This window comes from Pipistrellus hanaki (assembly GCF_964339955.1).
Source record: "Pipistrellus hanaki genome assembly, chromosome: 18".
Classification (NCBI taxonomy): domain Eukaryota; kingdom Metazoa; phylum Chordata; class Mammalia; order Chiroptera; family Vespertilionidae; genus Pipistrellus; species Pipistrellus hanaki.
Genome location: NC_140520.1, coordinates 30365204 through 30390284, shown reverse-complemented (window position 1 = coordinate 30390284; position 25081 = coordinate 30365204). Strand labels below are relative to the sequence as shown.

The window sequence follows — 25081 nt, the reverse complement described above, 5'->3', positions numbered from 1 at the left end:
TTGTTGTGATGCATGTTATTGTACATTATGTGTTTTAGGAACCATTTTCTCTGTCTCTGTTATTTTGAATTCTTCACTCTAGGTGATATATCCTGCAATAGTTTGCCTCTAGTTCAGGAGAGATTAAATGATGTGAAGCTCCGACAATTTTCTTCCTTTCTTCTTTCCTTCCTTTCCTAATTCTTTCTTTTTCTAATATCAGGATGTAATCACTCCACATTTTTTTCTATCTACTGGCTAACATGTAAATATGAAACATGCATTCATTCAAACAACTGTTTATTTACTATGTGCATGGTATTTTCCTAAGCACTAGAGTTATAGCGGTGAAAAGGATAAGTTAATGCCCCGTCCCCATGTTGTTTATACCCCAGTGGGGAGATGGTCAGGAAAAACAATAAACAAATAAATGTTATGGAAGTGGTAGATCAGAGCAGTGAAAGAATGAGGGAGAAGTTGGGAGCAACATTACATGGGGTAAGCAGTTTATGATGTCTTAAACTTTCCAAACACATACATAAATAAATTATGTTGAAAGATTCAAAAGTAATCTGTTTAAAAAAAGAGTCTCCTGCTACAGCTGGGTGGCTAAGTTGGTTGGAGCATTGTCCTATACACCAAAAGTTGCACCTTGGATTACCAGTCAAGGCACATACCAAGGTTTCGGTTCTATTCTGGTCAGGGTGTGTATAGGAGGCAATCAATTGATGTTTCTCCCACACATTGATGTTTTTCTCTTTGTTGTTTTCTCTCTCAATCTCTCTCTCTCTCTCTCTCTTCAATAAAAACATATCCTCAGATGAGGATTTAAAAATAAGAGTTTCCTATATGTAGGGTCAATACTAAGTTCACCTGTTCTACCCAATTATATTTTGCCCAATAAAGAAAAGACTTTGCTTTATATCTTGACAAAAATTATATATATATATATATATATATATATATATATATATATATATATATATCACATTTTACTACAGTGTTTATGTTGCTAGAAATCTATTCAGACATCAAAATGTGCTGTTTATAATAAAACTTATGAAAAAATAGCTTACATACTGTTATCACTATCCAATGTTTCTTGATGGGAATGATAAGTGGCTGTCCTACTGGCATGCGATTGGACATCTTTCTTATTTTCACAACTCTTACTATTGATGTAGCTTCCTCAAAACAGTTAGTTAGAAACACCAATTAGAAGTGAGGAGGGGATGGTTTTATACAGACAAGCAGATACTAGAAAGAGGTAACAAGTTGAAGCCCGACAGAAAGTAAAGAAAATTCAGTCATAAACAGATCCATACATTTTAAAAAACAAAGTAATCTGAGTTGCTTAGAATTTTTATAGTGACTGCAGAGGCTTCAATTCCTTGTGTCAGCACACTGTCTGTCATAATCAAAACTGGTGGCCAGTATCAATAAGTTATCAAGGAAAATTTTCACATCTTTAAGGTGATTAATACACATAGAATACATTGTCAAAATATTTCTTGAAAATACTTTCCTTAGAGGACAGTGACTTTTTACTCTTCATCACTATACTGCAAGGCTCCAATGAGTGACTGACAGAGTATGTGCTGAAGTAATATTTATTAAGTAGTTGAATGAGTTATCCTCTAAAGGGTTTAAAGGGTTATTATTCTTTTTTCAATGTTTTGGGTGATATGTTTCTATTATCCAGAAGACTTAACTATCAGGAAGATTCAATATAAGCAAATTTCTTTTGTACTTTTTTCATGAACAATGAGATCGAGATCTTATTTCATTTAGCCCATCTCATCAAAGGCTGACAACAAAGATACAATCATTGGTGTTTTCTAGGTAGCACTAACCTATGCCCGTAGACTACCTCTAGTGAAAACTCCTCAATGAAACTAACAGCTCTTACGTTCTTTCCAGAAATCGTATGTCCAAGTCCTCCAGATATTCCCAATGGAAGACACACAGGGAAACCTCTAGAAATCTTTTCTTTTGGAAAAGAAGTAACTTACACGTGTGACCCCCATCCAGACAAAGGGATGGGCTTCCATCTCATTGGGGAGAGCACCATCCGCTGCACAAGTAACAGTCAAGGGAAGGGGATCTGGAGTGGCCGTGGCCCTCGCTGTCGATATCCAGGTTAGTACATACTATGCCACATCCCAAATGACTCCAGAAGTATCTAGAACTTCCAGAATCTTCTAATTATAGCATCCTGCTAATTTGTGCACTTGACACAATTAAATGCAAAATCAGTTGTAAATGATTTTAAGATGTGTTAACACGTAAGTGTTTGATAACTTTTGTTGCTAGAGAGTTGGTGAAAAGAGAAGATAGTGAGCGGTAGTTCTAATTATAACTAGCATTGGAAGAAAAATGTATTGAAAGCATAGAAAGTAAAAGCAAACACCTATGGCCTTTAATTAGCATAAGTTATGCCATCTACAGTTTCTGGAGGGAAGCACAGGTCAGTAGAGTATAAGGACAGGCAAAATCACTTTTTATTACCTATTTGGCCCAAGACCCCTGTGCATTCTCTGTGAAAACTGAGTTGCACTGTAGACGAACTACATGGATTACTGTAGCCAATTTGGGCTAAGCTCTAAATTAAAATAAGGCTTATTTGCTCCTTTGCCTCCAGTTATTTTAGTTTTTGAAATCTTCTCACTGAGGTGGAAAGAAAAGGCAAAGGAAAACTCAAAAAATAAAGACCGTGTGTATTTCTAAGGTCTGGAGAAGATTTCCTAAGATACCCAACCCCCCTGAGATATCAACCTTCAGGGAGTGAATAAGGGAAGGAAAAATTAAATTGTAGAAGGGGCATTATATACTGAACACTGGGAAAGTCTGAGAGAAAATAACAATTCTAAAAGGAAAAGGACCGCCCTGGCTGGTTTGCTCAGTGGATAGAACATCAGCCTATGGACTAAAGGGTCCCAGTTTGATTCCATGCCTCGGTTGGAGGCTCGATCCCCGGGGACATGCAGGAGGCAGCCAATCAATGATTCTCTCTCATCATTGATGTTTCTATCTCTCTATCTTCCTTCTTTCCTCTCTGAAATCAATAAAAACTATATTTAAAAATAAGAGGAAAAGGACCATGTGATCCCCAGCCAGACAGAAGTCATTCCAATCACTCAGAAGACATTTGGCCCTACTCTCCTTCTCTCTCACCAGAGCTTCCATTTGGGATGCACGTTTAATCTTGTTTACCAGTGTAGAGACCTAGTCCATATTTACTGAATCAATAACAAGACACAATCTTCTCTTAAGTTTTATGATTTTTTTTCATTAGAAACCTATCTAAGATGGCAACTTTAGTTTTATCGGCTAGATTTTTAGACTGGAGACCTGCCAGGCTACTTTCGTGTGTTTTGGCCTTCATGGTAAATTTCAGTCCTTTTTGATCTAGAAGCTAGTAGAGCTGATATTTAAGCTATAAGATAAAACTAAACAGGTAAGATAGATGAATACATTTCCTATTTAAAAAACTTTGCAAATAAGCCACATTTTATATTGAGAAAAATCAGTGAATTGTTTTTAAGAGATGAGAAATTGGTTTGCAAATCCTCCAACAGAAAATGTTCTGGGTGCAGAACTGGCTGTCGTATAGCCATAACTATTTAATAAATAACCTGAAAGAAGGTGGATGGCAGCTGAAAGAGAAGCTAAAATAGAAGGGATTGCCAAAACCAAGTGCATATGATTTCTATTTTTCCAAGCTTTGTGCTGTTTTGGATTCACATTATTTGACCCTAAATCTAATAGGCCACAAGAGCATGGAGCTAAAGCTAGAATTTGATTTATTTCACACTTACACAAACAAATGTTTTCTTCTAATAATAAGTGTAGTTTTGTTTGTTTCATTTTAAGGAAATGCTACTTATTTTCTCCTTGTGTTAAAACAGCTTACTTAGGAATCAGACCTACAAAATAGGTGGCCCCTTCCTAGTGTCAATGAATACCTTGAGTTCTCCTTTCATGCTTGTGAAACCTCCATTGGGGCTTTGATTCACTGAAGTACAAGAAAATTTCCTTTTTGGCCCAAGATCCCATGCATCCAGACAGAAATGGTGGGACCTGAGTGGAAGAACTTTTTTTGGCTCCTTAAAAATGTGAAAAATTGAATTGAAATTGTCTTTGACAGCAAATTATATGAGCAAAATAACCAGATAGCAGAATAGTTTTCCAGATAGTATATTTTCTAATGGGCTGGTGCTAATGGAACTTTCCCTCCCAAAATTACAATGAAATTATCTTTCCAGAACTAAAACTTTCTTTTGTTCTGGCATCAAATCTAATGAAAGAGAGAGGGAGTATGTGTGGGGAGAGAGAGAGAGAGAGAAGGAAGGGAGGGAGGGAGGGAGGGAGGGAGGGAGGGAGGGAGGGAGGGAGGGAGGGAAAGAATTGGGTATCTTTATGTTAAATCTGCTGTTCTTGATATCTTGGTTTTTAGGTTACTGTAATGCTCCAGATCATTTTCAGTTTGCTGAGTTGAAAACCCAAACCAATGAATCTTTATTTCGTATTGGGACATCTTTAAAGTATGAATGCAGCCCTGAGTACTACCGGAGGCCATTCTCTATCAGGTGTCAAGGCAACTTGGAGTGGTCAGGTGCCCAGAATGTCTGTAAACGTGAGTAAAACCTGTACTGGAGCTTCCCGTATCTATCGAACTCTCCATGGGATCTTCTTCAACTTTTACAAATTTTAGGGATAAGAAAACTTTGCTTCTCAAAAGTGTCCAGGTAGGTGAATATAAGAGTTGGTGTTGTAGGTCATCCCTAATTATTAGTTGAAATGTTTATTTCATGAACTGTTTTAATAAATATTTGCAGGGATGGGGGGGATCTTTTTTTTTTTTATGGGAAAGTAAGTAATGAACAACTTCAGACCAGGGAAAAAAACGTAAGGAGTCATACACTGAGTGGCCAGGTTATTATGATCTCTGAACGCATAATAATCTGGCCACTCAGTGCATAATTTATATATATAAATTAAAGGCCCAGTGCATGAATTCATGCATGGGTGAGGTCCGGCCAGCTGGCCAGGGGAAGGGGATATAGGTGGTTAGCCAGCCTGCCTGCTGGTTGAACGCCTGGTCGAGGGGACAATTTGCATATTAGTCTTTTATTATATAGGATATATATTGAGTGGCCAAATTATTATGTGTTCAGAGATCACAATAATCTGGCTACTCAGTGTATACTGTTTTAATAACCAGGAAGGAAAAAAATTATACTGGTAGGATATAAGGTTATAATTAACCTCTATATTTTGATGAGCAATTTGAGGTACATATAAGACAGGTGTAGATGGGAGATCTTTTTTATAGTGGTACTTAGAATGTGGCTGAACTTGCACAGTCTGATGAGGCAAAAATTTGTGGAACCATCAGAATTTCATGTACTCTTTAGTAAGTTACAGTCACATTGGGACCTTCTGTACTACAAAAATTCAGATTATTCTACCTGGCTCCAAAATCCTGTTTCTTTTCCACAGGCAAAGTATGTAAAACTCCTGCAGAGCCTAAGAATGGCATGGTGCACATTAACACAGACATCCATATTGGGTCCAGCATTAATTATTCTTGTAATGAAGGGTGAGTTGACAATAACATTTCTCGGGTCAAGATTTGCAGAATAGACTTATATTACAAAGGGAATGGGTAAAGTATATATATATATTTTGACATTAAAATTGAGAAAATAGGCTTAATATATGTGCTGAGTAATTACACTATATATGCACATGAAATGAAATTTCTAATGGAATAAAATTGGATAATAATTAACTTCCCAATTAATAGAATACCAAAAGAGGTTCACCTATTGGGTTCCTATACTGCAGAAAATAAGAAAGAGGAAAAGGGAACAGTAAGGGATATATCTGTCTCTTCTGCCAAAATGAGTCCCTCCTGTCTGAGGCAGATGTGTTTTATTCATTGCTGCATCTTCATCTTTGGACACTATGAAGCCAGTAGTCTAACTAATAAAGACAAAAGCAAGATCAAAAACACCATTTAATTCAGTAGAGCTGAATGGTTTCATCTTCCTATTGAAAGACAATGGCTTCTAAATGGGATTAAAAGCATCAAATATGGTATTAACAAGAAACTTGCCTAAATTAAAATTACATAAGAGTGTTCATTATATGTGTATATCAGGAAAATGCAAATAAGTTTTTAAATGGCAAAAATAATATGAGAATATAACAGGATTTAAGAAATTAGCAAATAGTTCCACAAGCGAATTATTTTATTTTGGTTCTCATACAATCAACAATGAAGCCAAAAATTAAGAAGCAGAGTATTGCCCTGAGAAATTAAAGGTGAAATATCCCTCTCAATCGTCAGAGGGTAGGAAAAGAGAAATGAGAAAACCCAGATAAAATAGGTGGAGTTTGGGCCAGTGCTTAGGCTTCTCCCAGATTGTACTCTGGCTAATCTGCCACGTATGCGTGCTGTGAGGAAGCTCATGGGAGGTGGATGGAATAATTTTCACTTTTTGCCTTTAGGTATCAACTCATAGGTCACTCATCTGTCAAATGTATCCTCTCAAGCAATACTGCCATTTGGGATAGGGAGCCACCAGTCTGTCAACGTGAGTTAACATCTCTTCCCGTCCATCCCACCAGTTCATCCTAGCGGTGTGCCCCGAGAATTAGGAAGACTCCATCTCATCCATCTTGGCAAGGGTATCCTTCCATCACTTGAACGAAAAGAGTCCTATTCTGAAAAGTGTTCACAGTGTTCCAGACTTCTAGTTCCTCCTGGTTTCCCTTATCTTGGGGTATAATTTAAAACAGCCCCCAACTTCCTCCTTTCTTGGTTGTGCACTTCCCAATTTGAAGATCACTCTCTTCTGCGAAGTAAACAAACACAAAGTTAGTGAAAGTAGCCCAGCTTCCTCTCTGCCCACTCAGCATCGGGTCATATTCTGAAGCAGTGGCTGTCTCCCTTCCTTCCTACTCTTTGAACAGTGGCATGCTGTCTTCCTGGGAGTTGTTTGGAATATGAGCTTCCTACACGTCAGGTAGGAAGAGCAATGAGCAATCACAAATTAGCCAAGTGTATAAAGGGGATACAGCCCTGTGTTTGGTGGCAATGTGAAGAAATCAACACTCTCACAGCCAACTCCTGGTAGGATAAGTGGGAACAAATTTTCTAAAAGGCCAATATACAATAGGTGTCAAAACCCTTAACTGTATACATGCCTTTAATTGAGAAATTTGACATTTTCTAATTTATCTTTTAAAAAACAATGACCATGTTTTTTCCCTCTTACCTACATTATTGTTTGTGATAGTGAAAAAGCCAAAAACAATATAAATGTTGAGCATATTTCAAACAATGTTTCAGAAATAATGTTTTATCCAAACAGGAGTGAGATGATCCTTTAGAAATTAGGAAGAAAATACAATCTCTGAATATATTTAGTTTTATTTTGTGCTTTAAAGATTTCTGTTTATCTGTTTTTAAAGTACTTAATACATTAGTATTTTGCATATGCACATTATTTCCAACTCAATAAATACACATATATTGAAAAATTAAAGAAACAAAGCATGTGTTCTGCAAGAAAAAAATAAAGTTTAAAATATATTAGAATGGATGTATTAGCCAAGAAAGACAGCTCTTCCAAATGGAATGAGATAGAACATTCTTACACGGAAATATTATTAAGCCAACAAAGATATTTTAGAAAAAAATGTATGTTAAAATTATACATTAAACAGTTAACAGTGTTTCTTGATAGATAATAGATTTAAAGGTATTTTTTATTTCATAAATTTTCTGCAGGAAAATATCATCTGAAGTCTTTTCTTTCTTTTTTTTTTTTAAATATATTTTATTGATTTTGTACAGAGAGGAAGGGAGAGAGATAGAGAGCTAGAAACATCGATGAGAGAGAGTCATCGATCAGCTGCCTCTTGCACACCCCGTACTGGGGATATGCCCGCAGCCAAGGTACATGCCCTTGACCGGAATCGAACCTGGGTCCCTTCAGTCCCCAAGCCGACGCTCTATCCATTGAGCCAAACCGGTCTCGGCTGAAGTCTTTTCTTAAAAGTAAAAATAAATAAATGTTCCTACTATACGGTAGAAAGATTTTGTATGCTCAGGAATTCTTTTAAATATCTAGGAGTTATCTGATACTTAAATATTAGATTGTATTTGTCTATAAAATTATCTGTGCTTCCTATCTTTTTAGGAGTAGCATTTTTTATACGTTTTCCCACTTCTATCTTCTACCATTTCCTGAGTCAATATTGGCAAAAATATCTCTATCTCTTATATCTACATTTTCTAAATTTTTAGCATAGACTAGTCACTAGCACATATATTCAATTATTTTTATTACTTCTGAATCCATGATTATTGTGTCATGTGCAATATTGCATATTTTTGTTAGCTGGGCAAGAGCTTTTTGTGCTTATTTATTTGATAAAGAAGCTATATGTATGCTACATCATATTACTCAGCAGTAGAATATAGCTGAATTACTTCTATAGCAAGAGAACTGAATTAAGAATAGTGAAGGAACATAAAAGTCCTCACATAACATGAGAAGCATGTGGACTGTATATGGACATTTATTTAACTAATGTTCATAGAGAAGAGCAGGAGCCATAGTATTGTGATTACCGAATCTACAGTTGTACATAAAGTCTGTATGTTAGAAAAGATTCGACAAGAGCCCAAGGGTTATATATAAATATTTGTATTTGGTAATTTGGGCTTTTTAAAAACTGGTTACTAACATTTATAATTAAACTAGAGGCCCAGCACACGAAAATTTGTGCACTCTGGGGGGGGGGGGGGTGTCCCTCCTCCCCACCTGCATCCACTCTCAGTCCGGGACCCCACAGGGAATGTCCACCTGCCTGCTTAGGCCTGCTCCCAAGGGGATAGGGCCTAAACTGGCGCTCAGACATCCATCTGGCAGCCTGGGAACCCTCAAGGGATGTCCAACTGACAGCTTAGGTCCACTTCCTACAGTCAGATATCCTTAGTGCTGTCCAGGAGGCAGGAGAAGCTCCCGCCAGTGCCACTGTGCTCACAGCCATCAGCCTGGCTTGAGGCTGAGCAGAGCTCTCCCTGTGGGAGCACGCTGACCACCAGGGGGCAGCTCCTGCATTGAACGTCTGCCCCCTGGTGGTCAGTGCACAGCATCGCAACTGATCATTCCAGGTCCTTCTGCCATTAGGGTAGGGTAAATTTGCATATTACCCTTTTATTATATAAGATATGACTTTAAGAAATTGAGGTTTTGTTTAACTTGCCATCCCTTCTCCAGGTATTCATTGTAAGCCACCTCCAACCATCGACAACGGAGATTTCATCAGCAACAGCAGAGATTATTTTCCATACGGAATAGTGGTGACCTATCGCTGCAAACCTGGGATAGGAAGAGACAAGTTTGTACTGGTGGGCGAGAGGTCCATATATTGCACCAGCACAGGTCAAGTGGGCCACTGGAGCGGCCCCGCCCCTCAGTGCATCATACCTAACAAGTGCACGCCTCCGCACGTGGAGAATGCCATCAGGGAGTCTGAGAACAGAAGCTTGTTCTCCTTAAATGAAGTTGTGAGTTTCAGGTGTCAGCCTGGCTTTGCCATGCAAGGTCCATCCCGTGTGCTCTGCCAGCCCCAGAACAGATGGGGGCCCGAGCTGCCCAGCTGCTCCCGGGGTGAGTCTGACTGAGGCTCAGGGGCGGGGGGGGGGGGGGGGGGTGCTGGTGCCAGGAGCTGTGCGAGGACCCACAGTTCAGTGTTTGTTCTGGGAGGGAGATGTGTGGGGAGCAGTGTGAGTACATTTTCTAGGGGTGACGCAGGAAGCATGAAAGGAAGAAGGGGTGTGGGTGCCGGCACTCCTGTGGGTGTGCCTACATCCTGAGAAGCAAGAGCATAATTCATCAGGGAAGGGGGCGTTTGGGATGCTCCTCCTGAGCAGTTCTCAGGGCAAAGCACCAGCACTCAGTCAGAGAGAAGGTTTGAGCCTTCTGGTCAGCTGTGTGATGAGTACTGTGTGCATCCTCTCAACAGCCCTTGACAGTCCTTTTTTGAAAGAGTGCTATTCTCGCTGAAACCGGTTTGGCTCAGTGGATAGAGCGTCAGCCTACAGACTGAAAGGTCCCAGGTTCGATTCCTGTCAAGGGCATGTACCTTGGTTGTGGGCACATCCCCGGTAGGGGGTGTGCAAGAGGCAGCTGGTCGATGTTACTCTCTCATTGATGTTTCTAACTCTCTATCCCTCTCTCTTTCCCTCTGAAAAAATCAATAAAATATATATTTACTAAAAAAAAAAAAAGAAAGAAAGAAAGAAAGAAAGAAAGAAAGAAAGAAAGAAAGAAAGAGAAAGAAAGAAAGAAAGAGTGCTATTATCTATCTGACTGTGACATTAGCTTGGTCTTTCAGAGGTTGAAGAAATCATCCAAATCACTTGCCAGGAATAGAATGCACCTGTGTCAGGCCCTTTGTTAGACGGGAACCCTCTACTTATGAGTTCCTGACTCTTTGGATGAGTTAAGATTTAGCAAAGAATATATCACTGACAGGAGCGTTGTGCCTGCTCTTTCCCCAGTTTGTCAGCGGCCTCCAGAGATCCTGCATGGCCAGCACAGCCCCAGCGACAAGGACAGCTTTGCCCCTGGGCAGGAAGTGCTCTACAGCTGTGAGCCCGGCTATGACCTCAGAGGGGCTGCCTCTCTGCGCTGCTCGCCCCAGGGAGCCTGGAGCCCAGCCGCCCCCATCTGCACAGGTGCCCACCCTCACCACCCCCCCTTTTGGCAGATGAATGTCTCTGCACCTCCCATGGCAGTCTCACTCCTCATTTGTTTCTCTCCAGTGAGATCATGTGCTGCCTTCAGGGACCAACTTCCTAATGGCCGTGTGCTCCTCCCACTGAACTTCCAGCTTGGAGCCAGAGTGTCCTTCGTTTGTGATGAGGGGTGAGTGTGACCTGGATAGACCCCTCTTCAACAGGTGCATTCATTATCGGGGTTAACAATTATAAGGATTCCTGGACAGTCATTAAGTAATAGTCATTCCATGAAGATCCGGAGGCCATTCAGGAGACCAACGTTCTGAAAAGAAACCAGGTGTTTTAGGATAATTATGCTCTAAGGAATCCTGAACTCCCTCCTCCTCCTTCTTCTTCTTCTTCTTCTTCTTCTTCTTCTTCTTCTTCTTCTTCTTCTTCTTCTTCTTCTTCTTCTTTTCTTTTTTTTTTGTTTGTTTGTTTGTTTCTTTGTTTGTTTTGTTATTTTGGCTCTGCTCTTCAATAATCCAGATATGTCATAAATGTCATTTAGCAATATTCCCAGTATACTGGTGCAAAGTACAGTCTCTGATATCTTCCCTCATGTTCTATGATTTGCCCACCTGAATCAGGAGCTGTGTCCTTCTGGTTCATTAAGAAAAGAAAACACTACATTTCGTGTCAGAGGAAAAAGTTCCTCCTTGTTGATGACAAGTGTGCTATCAGAGAGCAGTCAGGGAAAGATGGCCTCCTGGAGGCCTGGGGCCGGATCAGGAAAATGCCTGCCTGTTTCTTGTTCCTTCTTTGGGACAGGACTTTTACTCAGTGAGTGGAAGTTACCATTTTTCAAAACGTTCTGCTTTCTGAGCCTGTATCCCAAGAAACCAAATGAGCTGAGCTTTTTCACTGGGGGTTTAACTGAGGAATTACACTGTATTTTAGGAGAAAGGAAGGAGCTAAGATCTGACCATGAAGGGAAGAGAGAAAGGGTACGCTCACTCCGTCACTCCTGCTTTTGTCCCTTAGGTTTCACTTACAGGGAAGTCCTAGTAGTCACTGTGTCCTGGTTGGAATGAAGAGCCTTTGGAATAACAGCGCTCCTGTGTGCGAACGTGAGTAGAAGGGATAAGTGCTCAGGTTTGAATATTTCTTCTTCTTCTTCTTCTTCTTCTTCTTCTTCTTCTTCTTCTTCTTCTTCTTCTTCTTCTTCTTCTTCTTCTCACTTTTTCTTTCCATTTTCTAAATCGCCTATTCATCCATATATTATTTTTTAGCACTTGCTATAGCCAAACAGTCTTCTAGACACCAGGACTATGCCTGTAAACAAGATACACTAGGTCCCTGCCCCCATGTTGTCTATATTCTTGGATAGGAAGAAAAAATTAAAAAAACAACAAAAACAAATAGACAAGGAAACACATGGATAAGTAAGTTCAAATAACACTCAGTGTTATTAAAGGGGAAAAACAAGGTAATGAATAGAATAGTTATGGGAATGGGAATAAGGAATGCCAGAAAAATGATTAATGTTTCTATTTTAAGTAAGGCAATTAAGGAAGTCCTTAAGGAGGGAGTAACATTTAAGCATTGGCAGCAGTTAGCTGATGCCAATGTGAATTACATAGAGGAAGAACATTCCATTCAGATGGAACAGGAAGTGCAAAGAAAGACCCAAGGCAGATATTTTCTTGGAATTTCCTTTAAAAAGCCTGTTCTAACATTTTCTTGGAAGCTTATGTAGCTGGTGTAGAATGAATAGCTGAGGGGCCAAAAAGTCAGGTATAGCCAAGAAAATCTGATAGTACAAACTAGGAAGCTACTGTTAAAGTGTAATCAAATGTTAGCCCAGAATAGCAGTGGGAAAGGTGGTAAGAAGTACTCAAATTCTGGATGCATCCGGAAGGTAGAAATGACAGAATGTGCTGGTGGTTTACACATAGAGATTAAAATAGAGACTAAGTGAGGTCGCCTAGTGAGCGAATGTATCCATAGAGCGGATGCATGGGCGGTGCCTCCGAAACCCAACATTGAGCACTTAGCAATATGAGGAATCAGTAGAAGGGATGAGAAAGCAGCCGGTGCCTTAAGAGAAGAACCAGGAGGATGAGGGTATCTTTGGAAGCCCAGTGGAGAAATGATTTTAAGAAGATGAGACTGAGCAATCCTTTCAAATTCTACAGAGAAGTCAAAAATAAGATGAGGACAGAAAATTACCAGTGGGTTTAATGACGTGGAGGTAATGGGTGACCTTGACAAAAGCAGTTTTAGTAGAGTTTTGGGAGCATGTGCTTGATTGGAATGAGTTAAAGGAAGAACGAAGGGGAGGGACGAAAGGTCATAGGCAGCATCTTTTTATTTTTATTTTTTTACTTTAAATGAATAAGCTTTCAATTAGCCAGAAGTCTTAACTCTCTGAAGAGTTCAGGTTGCTAAAACCCCTTTTGGACTTCTGTAATAGCATTGATTTAGGTATTTTTTAAAAATTTTTATTTTACTGTTTAAAGTATTACAAATAGTAGTACATATGACTCCTTTTTCCCCCCCATTGGCCTCCCCCTGGCCTCTCTTACCTCATACCCCCATCCCAACCCCAGTGTCTTGTGTCCATTGGTTATGCTGATATGAATGCATACAAGTTCATTTAGGTGTCTTGTCATTGAACTGCATCTCGGCAGAGGATTTGATAATTAGTCCTCAAGATAATATATTTATTTTACAGTCCATATGCTTCCTAAGAGCTTACTTGTTCTTTAATTGGCAATGCAGTCATCGCATCATATATGTAGAATCAAGTCAGATTAAAATGTAAACATTTTAATATAATTTATGGCTCTTGTCTTCTTTCTAGAAATCTTTTGTCCAGATCCCCCTGCCATCCTCAATGGAAACCACACAGGAACTTCTCTCAGAGATATTCCCTATGGAACGGAAATATCATATACATGTGATCCCCACCCAGACAGAGGGATGACATTCAATCTCATTGGGGAGCGCACCATCCGCTGCACAAGTGACAGTCAAGGGAAAGGCATCTGGAGCGGCCCTGCCCCTCGCTGCGAACTTTCTGTTCCTCTTGGTCAGTACCCACCTGCATATACCCTAAGTGGGCTCAGAATATCTGTACCAGAACTTTTATATTTCTATAGTATGATTGCAGTGTTTGCTTGTGAGTTTAACTGCCATAAGTGGAAGTGTCAGATTACATGCCATCGCTGAAACAGATGGTTCCAGCAGTGCCAAGCTATGACTGAGCAGGGAAGATGCTAATAACTCATCTTGCTGGGTAAGTGGTGAGGAGAGTAGGGGAAGAGGAGAAAGGGGCAGGGTGGAGAGAAGATAGTAAGCACTTTCTGTGTAAATCAGGAAGAAAAATATATTTCTTGGAGAGGACAGAAAAACAATTGCCTATGCACACTAACCAATATCAGGATAACTGATAAAGCACCCTCTACAAGGTCATGGGCATGCAAAGGATAAAACTGGCAATATAGATATTATTTAGCTAAGGCTTTAGCTAGACTTATGCTCAATAGGTTAAGTCACAAAATAAACTCACTATACCAGTGGTCAGCAAACTCATTAGTCAACATAGCCAAATAGAAACAGTACAATGATTGAGATTTCTTTTGAGAGCCAAAAACCGACTTCTGCCCATGGGCCACGAAGTTTCAATCACACTGTATGTTCGTGCCCACATGTGGTATTTTGTGGAAGAGCCATACTCAAGGGGCCAAAGAGCAACATGTGCCTCGCGAGCCGTAGTTTGCTGACCACTGCACTATACCTTTGCAGCTCAAAGACCTCAACTCAAAGTTCGCCCATTTGTCAGCTCTCACCTAAGGGCCCTTCTTAATCTGTCCTTGAACTCTTCTGTTTGTTCTGGGAGTGAGAAGAACCAAGGAAAGATCAGCTCAAGGAAAACAGTACAAAAAGGAAGACACTGTTTCTTTCTAAGGACTGGAGAGGATGGCCTGGGACTTGAGGCCTTCCTAAGAATGAAGCATGGAGTAGCCTCCATGCAGCACCAGCCTTGGAATACCTCTTCCCCTGCAGGGAAGCCCTGAGAGAAGAGCAGTCCAATGAGAAAAGGCCATGCATGATGAAAAGCATTTAGCTTTTCTTTGATCTCTCTCACCTTCCAACTAGGTGTTCTATATCTGAATCTAATGATATTTCTTTAAATGCAGATACCTAGATCCCACCCAGGCCCATTGAACTGGCAAACAGAAGCAGTCTCCTCCACGGAAGAGACAGTTGAGTTCAAATTCTATTTCAAATGTGCAGCACACAATATTCCCTCTCATAAAGAAGACATAACTTCTGAGAGGATGCTGCTTAATGGCTTAATCTATTTGTCTTTGTCCTTAAATGTCTAGTTTAGCATCAGAATAAGAAGAATATTCTATTGGTTTCCTAGGACTGCCATAACAAATTACCACAAACTAAGTGGATTGAAGTAATAAAAAGTTATTATTTCATAGATAATGGGGCTAGAAGTCTGAAATCAAGGTGTTAGCAGGGCCCCCATCCTTCCTATGGCCCTAGAGGAGAATCCTTCTTTGCTTCTTCCAGCTTCTCATGGTTCCTGGTTTGTGGGCTCATCACTCTGACCCCTGCCTCTGTCTTCACATGGCCAATTCCACTCTGTCTCTGTGTCTCCAATCTCCCTTTCTTTTCTTTTATTACTACACCACCAGTCATTGAATTTAAGACCATCTTAGTAACATAGGATAATCGCATTTCACTATCATTACCTTAATTATATTATATCTGAAAACACCCCTATTTCAAATTAGTTCTTTGGGGGAAATATCATTCAACCCACTACAAGAAGTGACTGCTCTTTAGTGCCAGAAGGGCAACTTATGATGAGCATCCTGGGAAAGAGACAAGGAGGAATAAATGGAAAGAGATGATAAAATATGTCTTGATATACAAAGGTACATTGACACCAATAAATGAGGATATGAATGATTAACTCTAGGTTAACTCTAGGCATTCTGTTAGGAGGTCTGACATGTAAAACCATTAGCTAAATGTCTTGTTTTGGTGAACTATGAGGAGAAAGTTCAGAAAGGTAAATAGTCTTTAAGTGGCAAAATTTTTTGATGAGTAGATGTTATTTGAAAGCTCCATCCTAAGGTAACTTCAAAAAGAAGAAAATATTTGCCATTTTGGTAAGACTGTTTATGTGCTCATATATCAACTTAATTGGAGAGAAAGAAGAGTTGAGTGGAAGTCTCATTGCTCACTTGATACTCCTGTGGCTTTGGTCTCCAGGTTACTGTAAAGCTCCAGAACGATTTCTATTTGCCATGCCTACAACCCTAACCGATGAGTCTGAGTTTCCAATTGGGACATCTTTGCGCTACAAATGCTCCCCTGGGTATTTTGAGAATATGTTCTCTATCACCTGCTTAGAAAATTTGGTTTGGTCAAATGTGGAAGATGTCTGTAGACGTGAGTAACCCTGTCCTGGGAACTACGTTCTGTATGTCAAAGCATCTATGGGATCTGATTTAATTTGTTTTGATTTTGAAGGTGAGATATCTAAGTTGGCCCAAGATATTTAAATGGAGGGTGGACTTGTAAGTCACCCCATTTTATTGTCTGGCTTTCTGCAGCTTGACCAGATATTCATTTCATGGGAAAGACTCACACTAAAGGAATTGTAAGAAAACTTTCCATTCATTGGAGGGTACCTTTGATGGTATGAATGAATGAAAAAGGAACACCAAAGAAAATTATATGGGTCACAGTGAACTGTGCTTAGCTGACTTAAATGGAGGGAAGTCCCAAATTATGAAGGCTTTGATTTAGGTGGGGAGAGGGAGGGGGTAAAAAACCATTCTTTAGCCATGAATGGCTTTTACTGAGAGATGCAAGGTAGTCCTTTAAAAGAGGTACCCTGTAGCTACTTGATTCTAAGATCGTATGGTGAGTGTCCTCAAAGTGGCAGTTCCATAGGAAAAATCACAAATAAATAGGATAAGCGAGCTACACCCCAGTCAGAATCTTAAATCAAATGTAAATGAAACTCTACACCTACTCCAAATTCTGCTGCTTTCTCATAGGAAAATCATGTGGATCTCCACCAAAACCTTTCAATGGCATGGTGCAAATAAACACGGATACTTACTTTGGATCAACAGTTAAATATTCGTGTAATGAAGGGTGAGTTGGGAGCACTCTCTTTGGAATGTGAGTTCCAGAACCGCAATGTCCATCTCTGTCCCAGTCTAAGAGAGGCAGACTAGACAACTGACCCTGTAATTCAAGAAGTAAGCAATAGGAGTTCTAAACAGAGATGGTAGCTTGAACATGGGCACATCACCAAAAGGAATCTAAAAAGGGAGATGAGTCTCTATCTACATTATGAACCCATGTGGGCACCATGCCCTTGCCAAAGGTAGCCCATGTGAAACCTGGTATGATAGCCACTGGATAACAAGGACCAGCCTGCCAAGTCAGTAGAAGGATAAATTCTAGTTGAATCATACAATCAGCCTTAACTGAGGTTGGTGAGTACTGTAGCTGAGTTGGAGGACCCTAAAAAGAGGGATGGGAAGGTAAATCATATATCAGTTCTGGGAAACATATGCATTCAAGTGCACACAGTGTAGGAACGCTAATGGATTTTTTGCTCTTGAATTTTCTTTCTGAACATTCTCCTGTTATTTCACCAAAGCAAGACATTGAATTTTCCTTTCTAGCTTCAGTAACTGAGCTAGAAGCCATTGCCTCAACTTAGAGTGAGCAATTAAAGAAAGTATATTAATTTTTAGTTCCACAATAAATTTAGAGGAAAACAAGGTATCTAAATAGATCACATCTTTCTCTGTAAGCTGCCCTTGGTGATCAGTCCCATCCTGTCCTACTCAAGTAGAATCTGTGTATTGTACCTATGACCCAGCAATTTTAAACTAGAATAACGTTCACCCCTGCTCACTTTGTCTGAAGCCTGGAGATTTTAACAAATTTCCATACAATCTCTTCACCAGTTCTTTCTCACCTCCCATTGTGAATAAGACTAGAGCTCTTTCATTGCTGATCTAAACAAAGCACCATGAATACAAGGGAAGAAAGATAGAACAATTGAAAAGAAGAGACATTTCTTGCAGAAATCAGAGAAAATATTCCTCTGCAAATCAATGTATTCCAATAAATAAGGGAATGAACTCTAAAACAGGATACTAGAAATCTCTCATATCTGTTTGTAACATAGAAGCTCTGTAATAGTATGAGGATTTAATAATCTGATATCAGTTTAAGTTTATACATGAGTAAACAAACATAGTCTAAAAAAGCAACAATAATCAAAGATTGACTTCTAAGAAAAAGAAACCAAATAGATCATGAGAAAGGTGAATTAAATTCTCCAGAATAAATGAAAGACAACACTGGAAATTACACACACGCACACACACATTTTTACACACATTGAAACATGATAAAAAATTTAAAAAGCAAAAATTGGTGAAGTATCAATTAGCACAGAATGGAAGATACTTCCCCAGGTCAGAAAGAAAGATTAGATTTTTGGAATCCCAAGGCTTACTGAACAAATGCAGAATTAATGATAAGAGGCCCTTACCCTCTATGGAGAAAATTTATGACACTCAGATATTAAAACAATTTGCAACTCTCCAGGGCTAAAATAAACAGAAAAAAAATGTATGTTGCCATCAAATGTTTTTCCACACACTAAATAGTGGAAATTAGTATTTTGAGGGAAAATATTGTGCTACAAAATATCTGTACTCAGTCACATCGCAGAAGTGTAGTCTTACATGACCAAGTACCCACAACATATACCAATTGGATATATTTCTTGAAAAAAGAATAATTCCCATAATGGAAGTGTTTTGATATCTTCTATGTGAGTACAGTACAATAACACTGGAAATTCGTAAACAAAAATTAATTAAAATTCAAAGTTTGGATTTCGATCAAAGAAAAAATTTAAATAGCCATTGCAGATTACCTATAGCAAAGCAATAATGAATGATGATTGAGTGCAGTTGTCCCAAGCAGTCTACCAAGTGCTTTCCATGAATTAACTTAATCTTTAAAATGACAATTAGCAGTGGCACTGGCCAGTTAAAAACACAGGATTCTGTTACTAATGAGGAAGAGAAAAGCGGATACTGGAAATACCTATAGTTTCTGCTACAGATGGTTAACTGTTCTGATCATGTATCTTAGGTAATCAAGAGACAAAAAACTGGTCAGAAAACTATCCCACTGTTACATGACATTGCATTAGATACCTTACCTTTCACTTAACCGAGGTTAGTGCTGCTATACTTTGGAACACTTGACTAGCTTAGCAAATATCCTTTGTGACATTTCTTGGAGTAACAGTATAAGGACATAATAAAAAGAAGATACGATATTCCAAAATGTGTGACTTATTTTGAATGGTTTTATGGCACAGTGGACAAATACCCCCGCTTTCCACCATTAAAGTATGAAAATGATTAACTGCTTCTTCTGACTCTTCAATGAATCTTCAGAGTAAAGCCATCATTCATTCCTTCAATCAACAAATGTTTTTTGAGCACCCCGAGCTTAAATGTCTTTTGACTAGGGCCAGAGACTGCACATATTTCCGTTAAGACATTTTCTGCCTTTGAGGAGTCCCTAATTGCCTTGACAGTACACATGGATTAAAAAAAAAACAAAACAAAACAAAAAAAAACTTCAGTTTCCCTAAAGATAAGTTCAAAAATGTTCCATTATGAATAACACAGTTATTGCATTGAATTCTGAGGGACTAGGAATGACGGATTAAAGAGGTGGGAATTTAAGCTTGTTCCTAGCAATAAAAACTGGTGGAAATAGGGTTTCTTCTTTGCGGTCTCCCATGTGTTAGTTTGTCCTATACTTTGTAAAATCCTCTTGGCATTATTTTCTCGTGGTGATTTAAGTGGGAAACATGGATCGGCTATAATCATTTTTCATCTTGTTTCTAGGTATCGACTCATTGGCTCGCCATCTGCTGCTTGTAACTTCTCAGGCAATAGTGTCACTTGGGATAAGGAGGCACCTGTTTGTGAAAGTGAGTGGAAATATATCCCCCCATAATTCCCTCCAATTGACCCCGATTTGACCCTGTAGTTACAAAGAAGAAATCTAATCCTTTGTGCACAGACTAGTCTCTGAGATATTTGTAAATTGGAGTCAATTGCTACGGGGCTCTCCTGTTTTGCTTTTTGTTTTTAATTTTAGGAGGTCATTTATCTGAAACTGTGGGCTTAACCTCAGGTCAAACTGCCTTACTCTCCTACTTTTATAGTAAACTCTTTCCCAAGAAAAGATCATTCTCCTGTGAGTAAATTTAAAAGTCATTATAGAAAATTAAACCTATCTCTGCCACCTTTTAATAGCATGCAACAATCCCAGGAAAGAGATACATTACTCTCTTCCTTCTTGTTCTTGCTTTGAACTAAAGAAAATATTATACTTCATAACAATTCCCCAAGCCTCTGACCCTTTTTTTTCCCTTTGAATTCCTCCATGCTCGGGCCCTACTTGTATTTATTCCTGATTAGCTGACTCTGTGTATTCAATGGGATGTTGTAAAGCGAACCTCCAAAACTTGGATGACCATGGAAGACTAAATACAAATGGATAGAGTGTTAAGGCTGTTAAGGAATCAGTATCACCTGCAGAATTGATGTCAGTAAAAGTGGGCACAAACTTCTGGAAGGCTAAGAGGAATAGATACTAAAGCTGTAATGCAATACCTTTTGACCTAGCAATTCCATTTTTTAGAACATAATCATGGAATTTTCCTATGATTTTGGTCTAAAGACATTTTTTGCAATTATATTTATAATCATGGGAAGTGTTAAGAATCTAAATGTTCAGCTAGGTTGAAAATAGCTCATAGAAGAAACAAGGCTTATTAAAAATTATTATAAAATTAAAAAAAATGTAAGATGAAATTAGGGGCTGAGATGCCCCATCCAAGTGGAAATAAACACTATCTATATTTACCAGCATGCCTGAATATTATCCAGTACCAAATATATTGTTCTATAAAAAATATATTCAGATATGTGTATATGCACATGCATGCATGTGCATACATAAGTATCTGAAATAATATGCATTAAATTAAGAATATTTATTTTTGGACTGCAATTATTTTATTTTTGTTTGTCCATATTTTGTAAAATTCCTACAATGAATGTATCCATTGTATTCACAAGTATTCACACACACATACACACAAACTAACTTTAGCTTTTGAAGATCCAAATAAATGAATGAGAAGTTATACAAGGTGCATCCTTAACCTGTCCACAATTTGAAATTCTCTGAAAAAGTATAAATTAGCAAGGTATTATCAGTTTACTATAAAATTTTTCTAGGCCTAACACCTTATTATTTCAGAGAGGGAGAGAGAGGGGGGGGGGAGAAAGAGAGAGAGAGAGAGAGAGAGAGAGAGAGAGAGAGAGAGAGAGAGAGAGAGTTAGAGTTAGAAACATCAATAATGAGAGAGAATCATTAATCTGCTGCCTCCTGCACGCCCCCTACTGGGGATCTAGCCTGCAGCCCAAGCATGTACCCTGACCTGGAATTGAAACCCGACATCCTGCTTCATGGGTCCATGCTGAACCACTGAGCAACACCAGCTGGGCATGGAGTTCATTTTCTACTTAGGAAGGCTGCCCACAAACAAGAAAATAAACAAACATATAAAAATTGAATGCATAAAATATGTTAAAATTGATGTGTTATAAAGTTTAAAAAAAACAGTGTTAAATGATAAATTTGTATGTTACAGGGAGGTGAGTCAATATTTGAAATGATGAGTTGAGGCGCCCTAAATTTTCAAACCAGTTGTTTAATTAAAACATGCTGAAGATTCAGAAACTGATAAATAGATACAAATGTTTTATACACCAAGATATTACTGATTTAGCCTAATCTGTTTACTAAAGCAAAGAAAGCCTTTTTAAAATACAGTTTTTTGATGATTGAAAAAATATTCACTTTAACTTGGATTTTGATAAACTACTTTGCAAGAAATCTATTTGTGATTATGGTAGAACTTTATGAGAGTATTCTATATGTATAAAACTCAGATACTCATCAAACTACCTTTCCAACACATATAAAACTGAAAATAAATTTAAAATTAAACTTTGGATAACCCCAAACAAATCAATTATTCTTTGATGTACTAAAGCCTTCATTCTGATAAGCTTGGGTATCTCTTTCCCAATTTATATCAGTTTAGAAGCATCAAATTCGTTTTAGGGAGGAAATTGCTAGAAATAGGTACACTAACAGCAGGAAGAAATGACAGCTGGTGTCTTGGAAGAAAGAAAAAAAGCGAAAGAAGAAGAAAGAAAAGGCTACCTGGTGTTTTTTAGTCTGACTGTAGGAATCAATGTATTCTGATGTCATTACGGTGTATTTGATGAGGGCATTGACGATAATGGTCTCAGTCATCAAGAAACATTTATATCTGCTGCAAATGATAGTCCACATTTCATAAATTTCACAGAGATTTCCCTTGAACTTCAGACATTTGAGAGCCAAAACCTTGTTTATCTTGTATTGCATTGTTATCCCAGGACTCTTACTTGGTCTGACATAAAGTAGGACATCAAATAGTTGCTGGGAAAAACCCACACATAAATTAATTACCTTTCAAATTGATTACAATCTTAGCTGCCCGGAGGGTCTTTTGGATGTTTGCAATAAACTGCAAGCTATGTTTCACCTTACTCAGTTTCTTCTCTAAAAATGTTCTACATATATAAATTGCATCCACCTTAGTTATATTATCATAGAAAGAAATATGCTTAGACCTGGCTGGTGTGGCTCAGTGGTTGAGCGTCAACCTATGAATGAGGAGGTCACAATTGGATTCCTGGCCAGAGCACATGCCCCAGTTGTAGACTCCATCCCCAATAAGGGGTGTGCAGAAGGCAGCCAATCAATAATTCTCTCTCATCATTGATGTTTCTATCTCTCCCTCTCCTTTCCTCTCTGAAATCAATTTTAACATCTTTTCCCCCCCCCAAAAACAGATTGTGTTTATAACACAGTTCCCAGGTATCAATATTACATAATCATTTTGATTGAAACTCTATTGGAACCTAACTCTCTTGTCTTGTTTCTAGAAATCTTTTGTCCAGATCCCCCTGCTATCCTTAATGGAAACCACACAGGAACTTCTATGAGAGTCATTCCCTATGGAACAGAAATATCTTATACATGTGACTCCCACCCAAACAGAGGGATGACTTTCAGTCTCATTGGGAAACGCACCATCCGCTGCACAAGTGACAGTCGAGGGAATGGGATCTGGAGTGGCCCTGCCCCTCACTGTGAACTTTCTGGTTCTCCTGGTCAGTACATATTTCCCCACCTCACATACGGGTCAGTGTGTCTGGGCAAGAACCTCCATATTTCTACCGTGACAGTTTGTGTTCCTCTGAATATTTCTTTGTTATGAATATCAGACACAGAAGTACCTGCCAGGAGAATAATAGATGGTTCTAGAGGTGCTGCACTGTGCCCCGGCTGGTGGTATTCTGATGACCCTGCCCACTGGGGTGAGGAATGGAGGATGGTGAGGAGAGGAGGCAGCAGAGCATGGAGAGAATCAGTGAGGCCCAAAGTATATAGAGAATATTATAAAACCAGTGGAAATATTTGGTTGTGCCATCTCTATTCCTAGTTGTTCCATACTCTATAGGTGGTGTGCAAAGCAAAATGTACATGTCGATGGCATAATTTATTTCAAAATTGGTAATGCTCTAGAAGTAATTGGGCAAGTCCTGATGTGCTCCTCTTGTTACTTCTAAGAGTTCTGCTCAGCCCATGACCGCATTTTGTTGACCCTTCTTCTCGCCTTTAGCAAAAGGAGCTCAGGATGCCCTGGAGAAGTGGTGTGGGTGGTTGTGCCCTTGGCCCCTGTAGCTCAATCCTTTGCCATGTATTTGTAGCTTTAAGTGACAGTCCCTGGCAACCAGAAGCTCCTTTGTGGCTGTGATTGTCCACGCAGGCTCCGTCCTCCAGAGAGGACAGATGGCATTGACTGGGCAATTTGTAGATGCCAGTGGTGTTTCAGTCTGGTGCAGTCTGCAGGCAAAGGACACACACGATCCTGTTTAAAGGCTGAGAGGTCTGTGTTTAGAGAATTAGTCTTCCCACTGACCCGCAAACATTTAGTGCTTTGAGACCTGCCTGCCTAGGTCTTTATGTGGCTCTAAGAGTCAGAAATATTATTAGATGTGCTGGCATGTTCATACTTCTTCGCTGTCTTTTCTTGATCTTAGCATGCCCACCTCCGCCCAAGATGCACAACGGGCATCACACTGGAAGACAGGTACCTCCTTATCTTCCTGGGATGATAGTCAGCTACACCTGTGACCCAGGCTACCTGCTGGTGGGGAAAGCCTTCATTTTCTGTACACATGAGGGAAACTGGAGCCACGCTTACCATTACTGCAAAGGTAACTTCTATTCTTACTGGGTTTTTATGGGAGACTTCTGCATGAGGCTAATAAGATGGAGATCTTTTCTGAGAGGATGGTGAAATGAGTATCAATAGAGAAGAAAAGCAGAACAAATAGTAGGAAGAGAGGCTGCACAAATATCCTGACCTCTCCCCAAATAAGTAGGAAGAACAGAGGGAATTTTGAGTGATATAATAGACATCTATCACCAATTTAAAATGCTTTCCAGGCCTTTTACTAATAAACTATTTCAGCTTTAAAGGATCACAGATGGTCCTCACACACACCCTTAGAAGGTCAATAAGAGTCTAGAAGCACCTTGTTGTGAGGACAGTAGAAGTGAGGTCGGAGCAGTTAGTTCTGGAATTGCCGCGGGCGGAGTCTCACTATAACTCCCAAGTCCAAAGGTAACGAGTTTATTGCCTCTTACCTGCACCAAGTCTCAGAAGTGATTTTTGTTATTCTGTCTATATTTGCAAAAATGAAATACGACTTTAAAACCTTTCTTGGCAATATTCTAAAAAGCTACAAAATGTGGGATTAAAAATCATATTCTATGACTAGGCATGCTACTGAGATCTTTACAAAAGGGATGTGTGTTAGTCTCCTGGAGAATCTGATGAGGTGGGATGATTATTCTTGCTGTCTTACCGAGGAGGAGATTGAGGTGTAGAGAGATCCAGTTACTAGCCTATGATCCTCAGAGCACAAGTAATGGTACTAGGATTGGATCTAAGCTCATCCTTGCTTTCTAACTCTGCCCTTTATACTGTCTCCTTTGAAATGTGTTTTTTTGGCTTTTCAGAACTATAAGTTAAGGGCTTTTTTCTTTGCTTGTTTCTCTTCTATTTATTTA

General features: G+C 39.1%; 1 protein-coding gene across 2 annotated transcripts in view; it reads left to right on the top strand.

Moving 5' to 3' along the window:
- CR1 (complement C3b/C4b receptor 1 (Knops blood group)) overlaps positions 1-25081 on the top strand; it is a 60860-nt gene that overhangs the window by 24148 nt on the left and 11631 nt on the right. For both annotated transcript variants that reach the window (XM_084865292.1, XM_084865291.1), the window contains exons 9-22: positions 1900-2118; positions 4436-4615; positions 5482-5581; positions 6496-6581; positions 9279-9671; positions 10565-10741; positions 10829-10931; positions 11768-11853; positions 13590-13817; positions 16022-16201; positions 16816-16915; positions 19717-19802; positions 22885-23112; positions 24046-24222. In XM_084865292.1, coding sequence (XP_084721418.1) covers positions 1900-2118; positions 4436-4615; positions 5482-5581; positions 6496-6581; positions 9279-9671; positions 10565-10741; positions 10829-10931; positions 11768-11853; positions 13590-13817; positions 16022-16201; positions 16816-16915; positions 19717-19802; positions 22885-23112; positions 24046-24222 — 2343 coding nt within the window. The remainder of the gene's footprint in view (positions 1-1899; positions 2119-4435; positions 4616-5481; positions 5582-6495; positions 6582-9278; positions 9672-10564; positions 10742-10828; positions 10932-11767; positions 11854-13589; positions 13818-16021; positions 16202-16815; positions 16916-19716; positions 19803-22884; positions 23113-24045; positions 24223-25081) is intronic.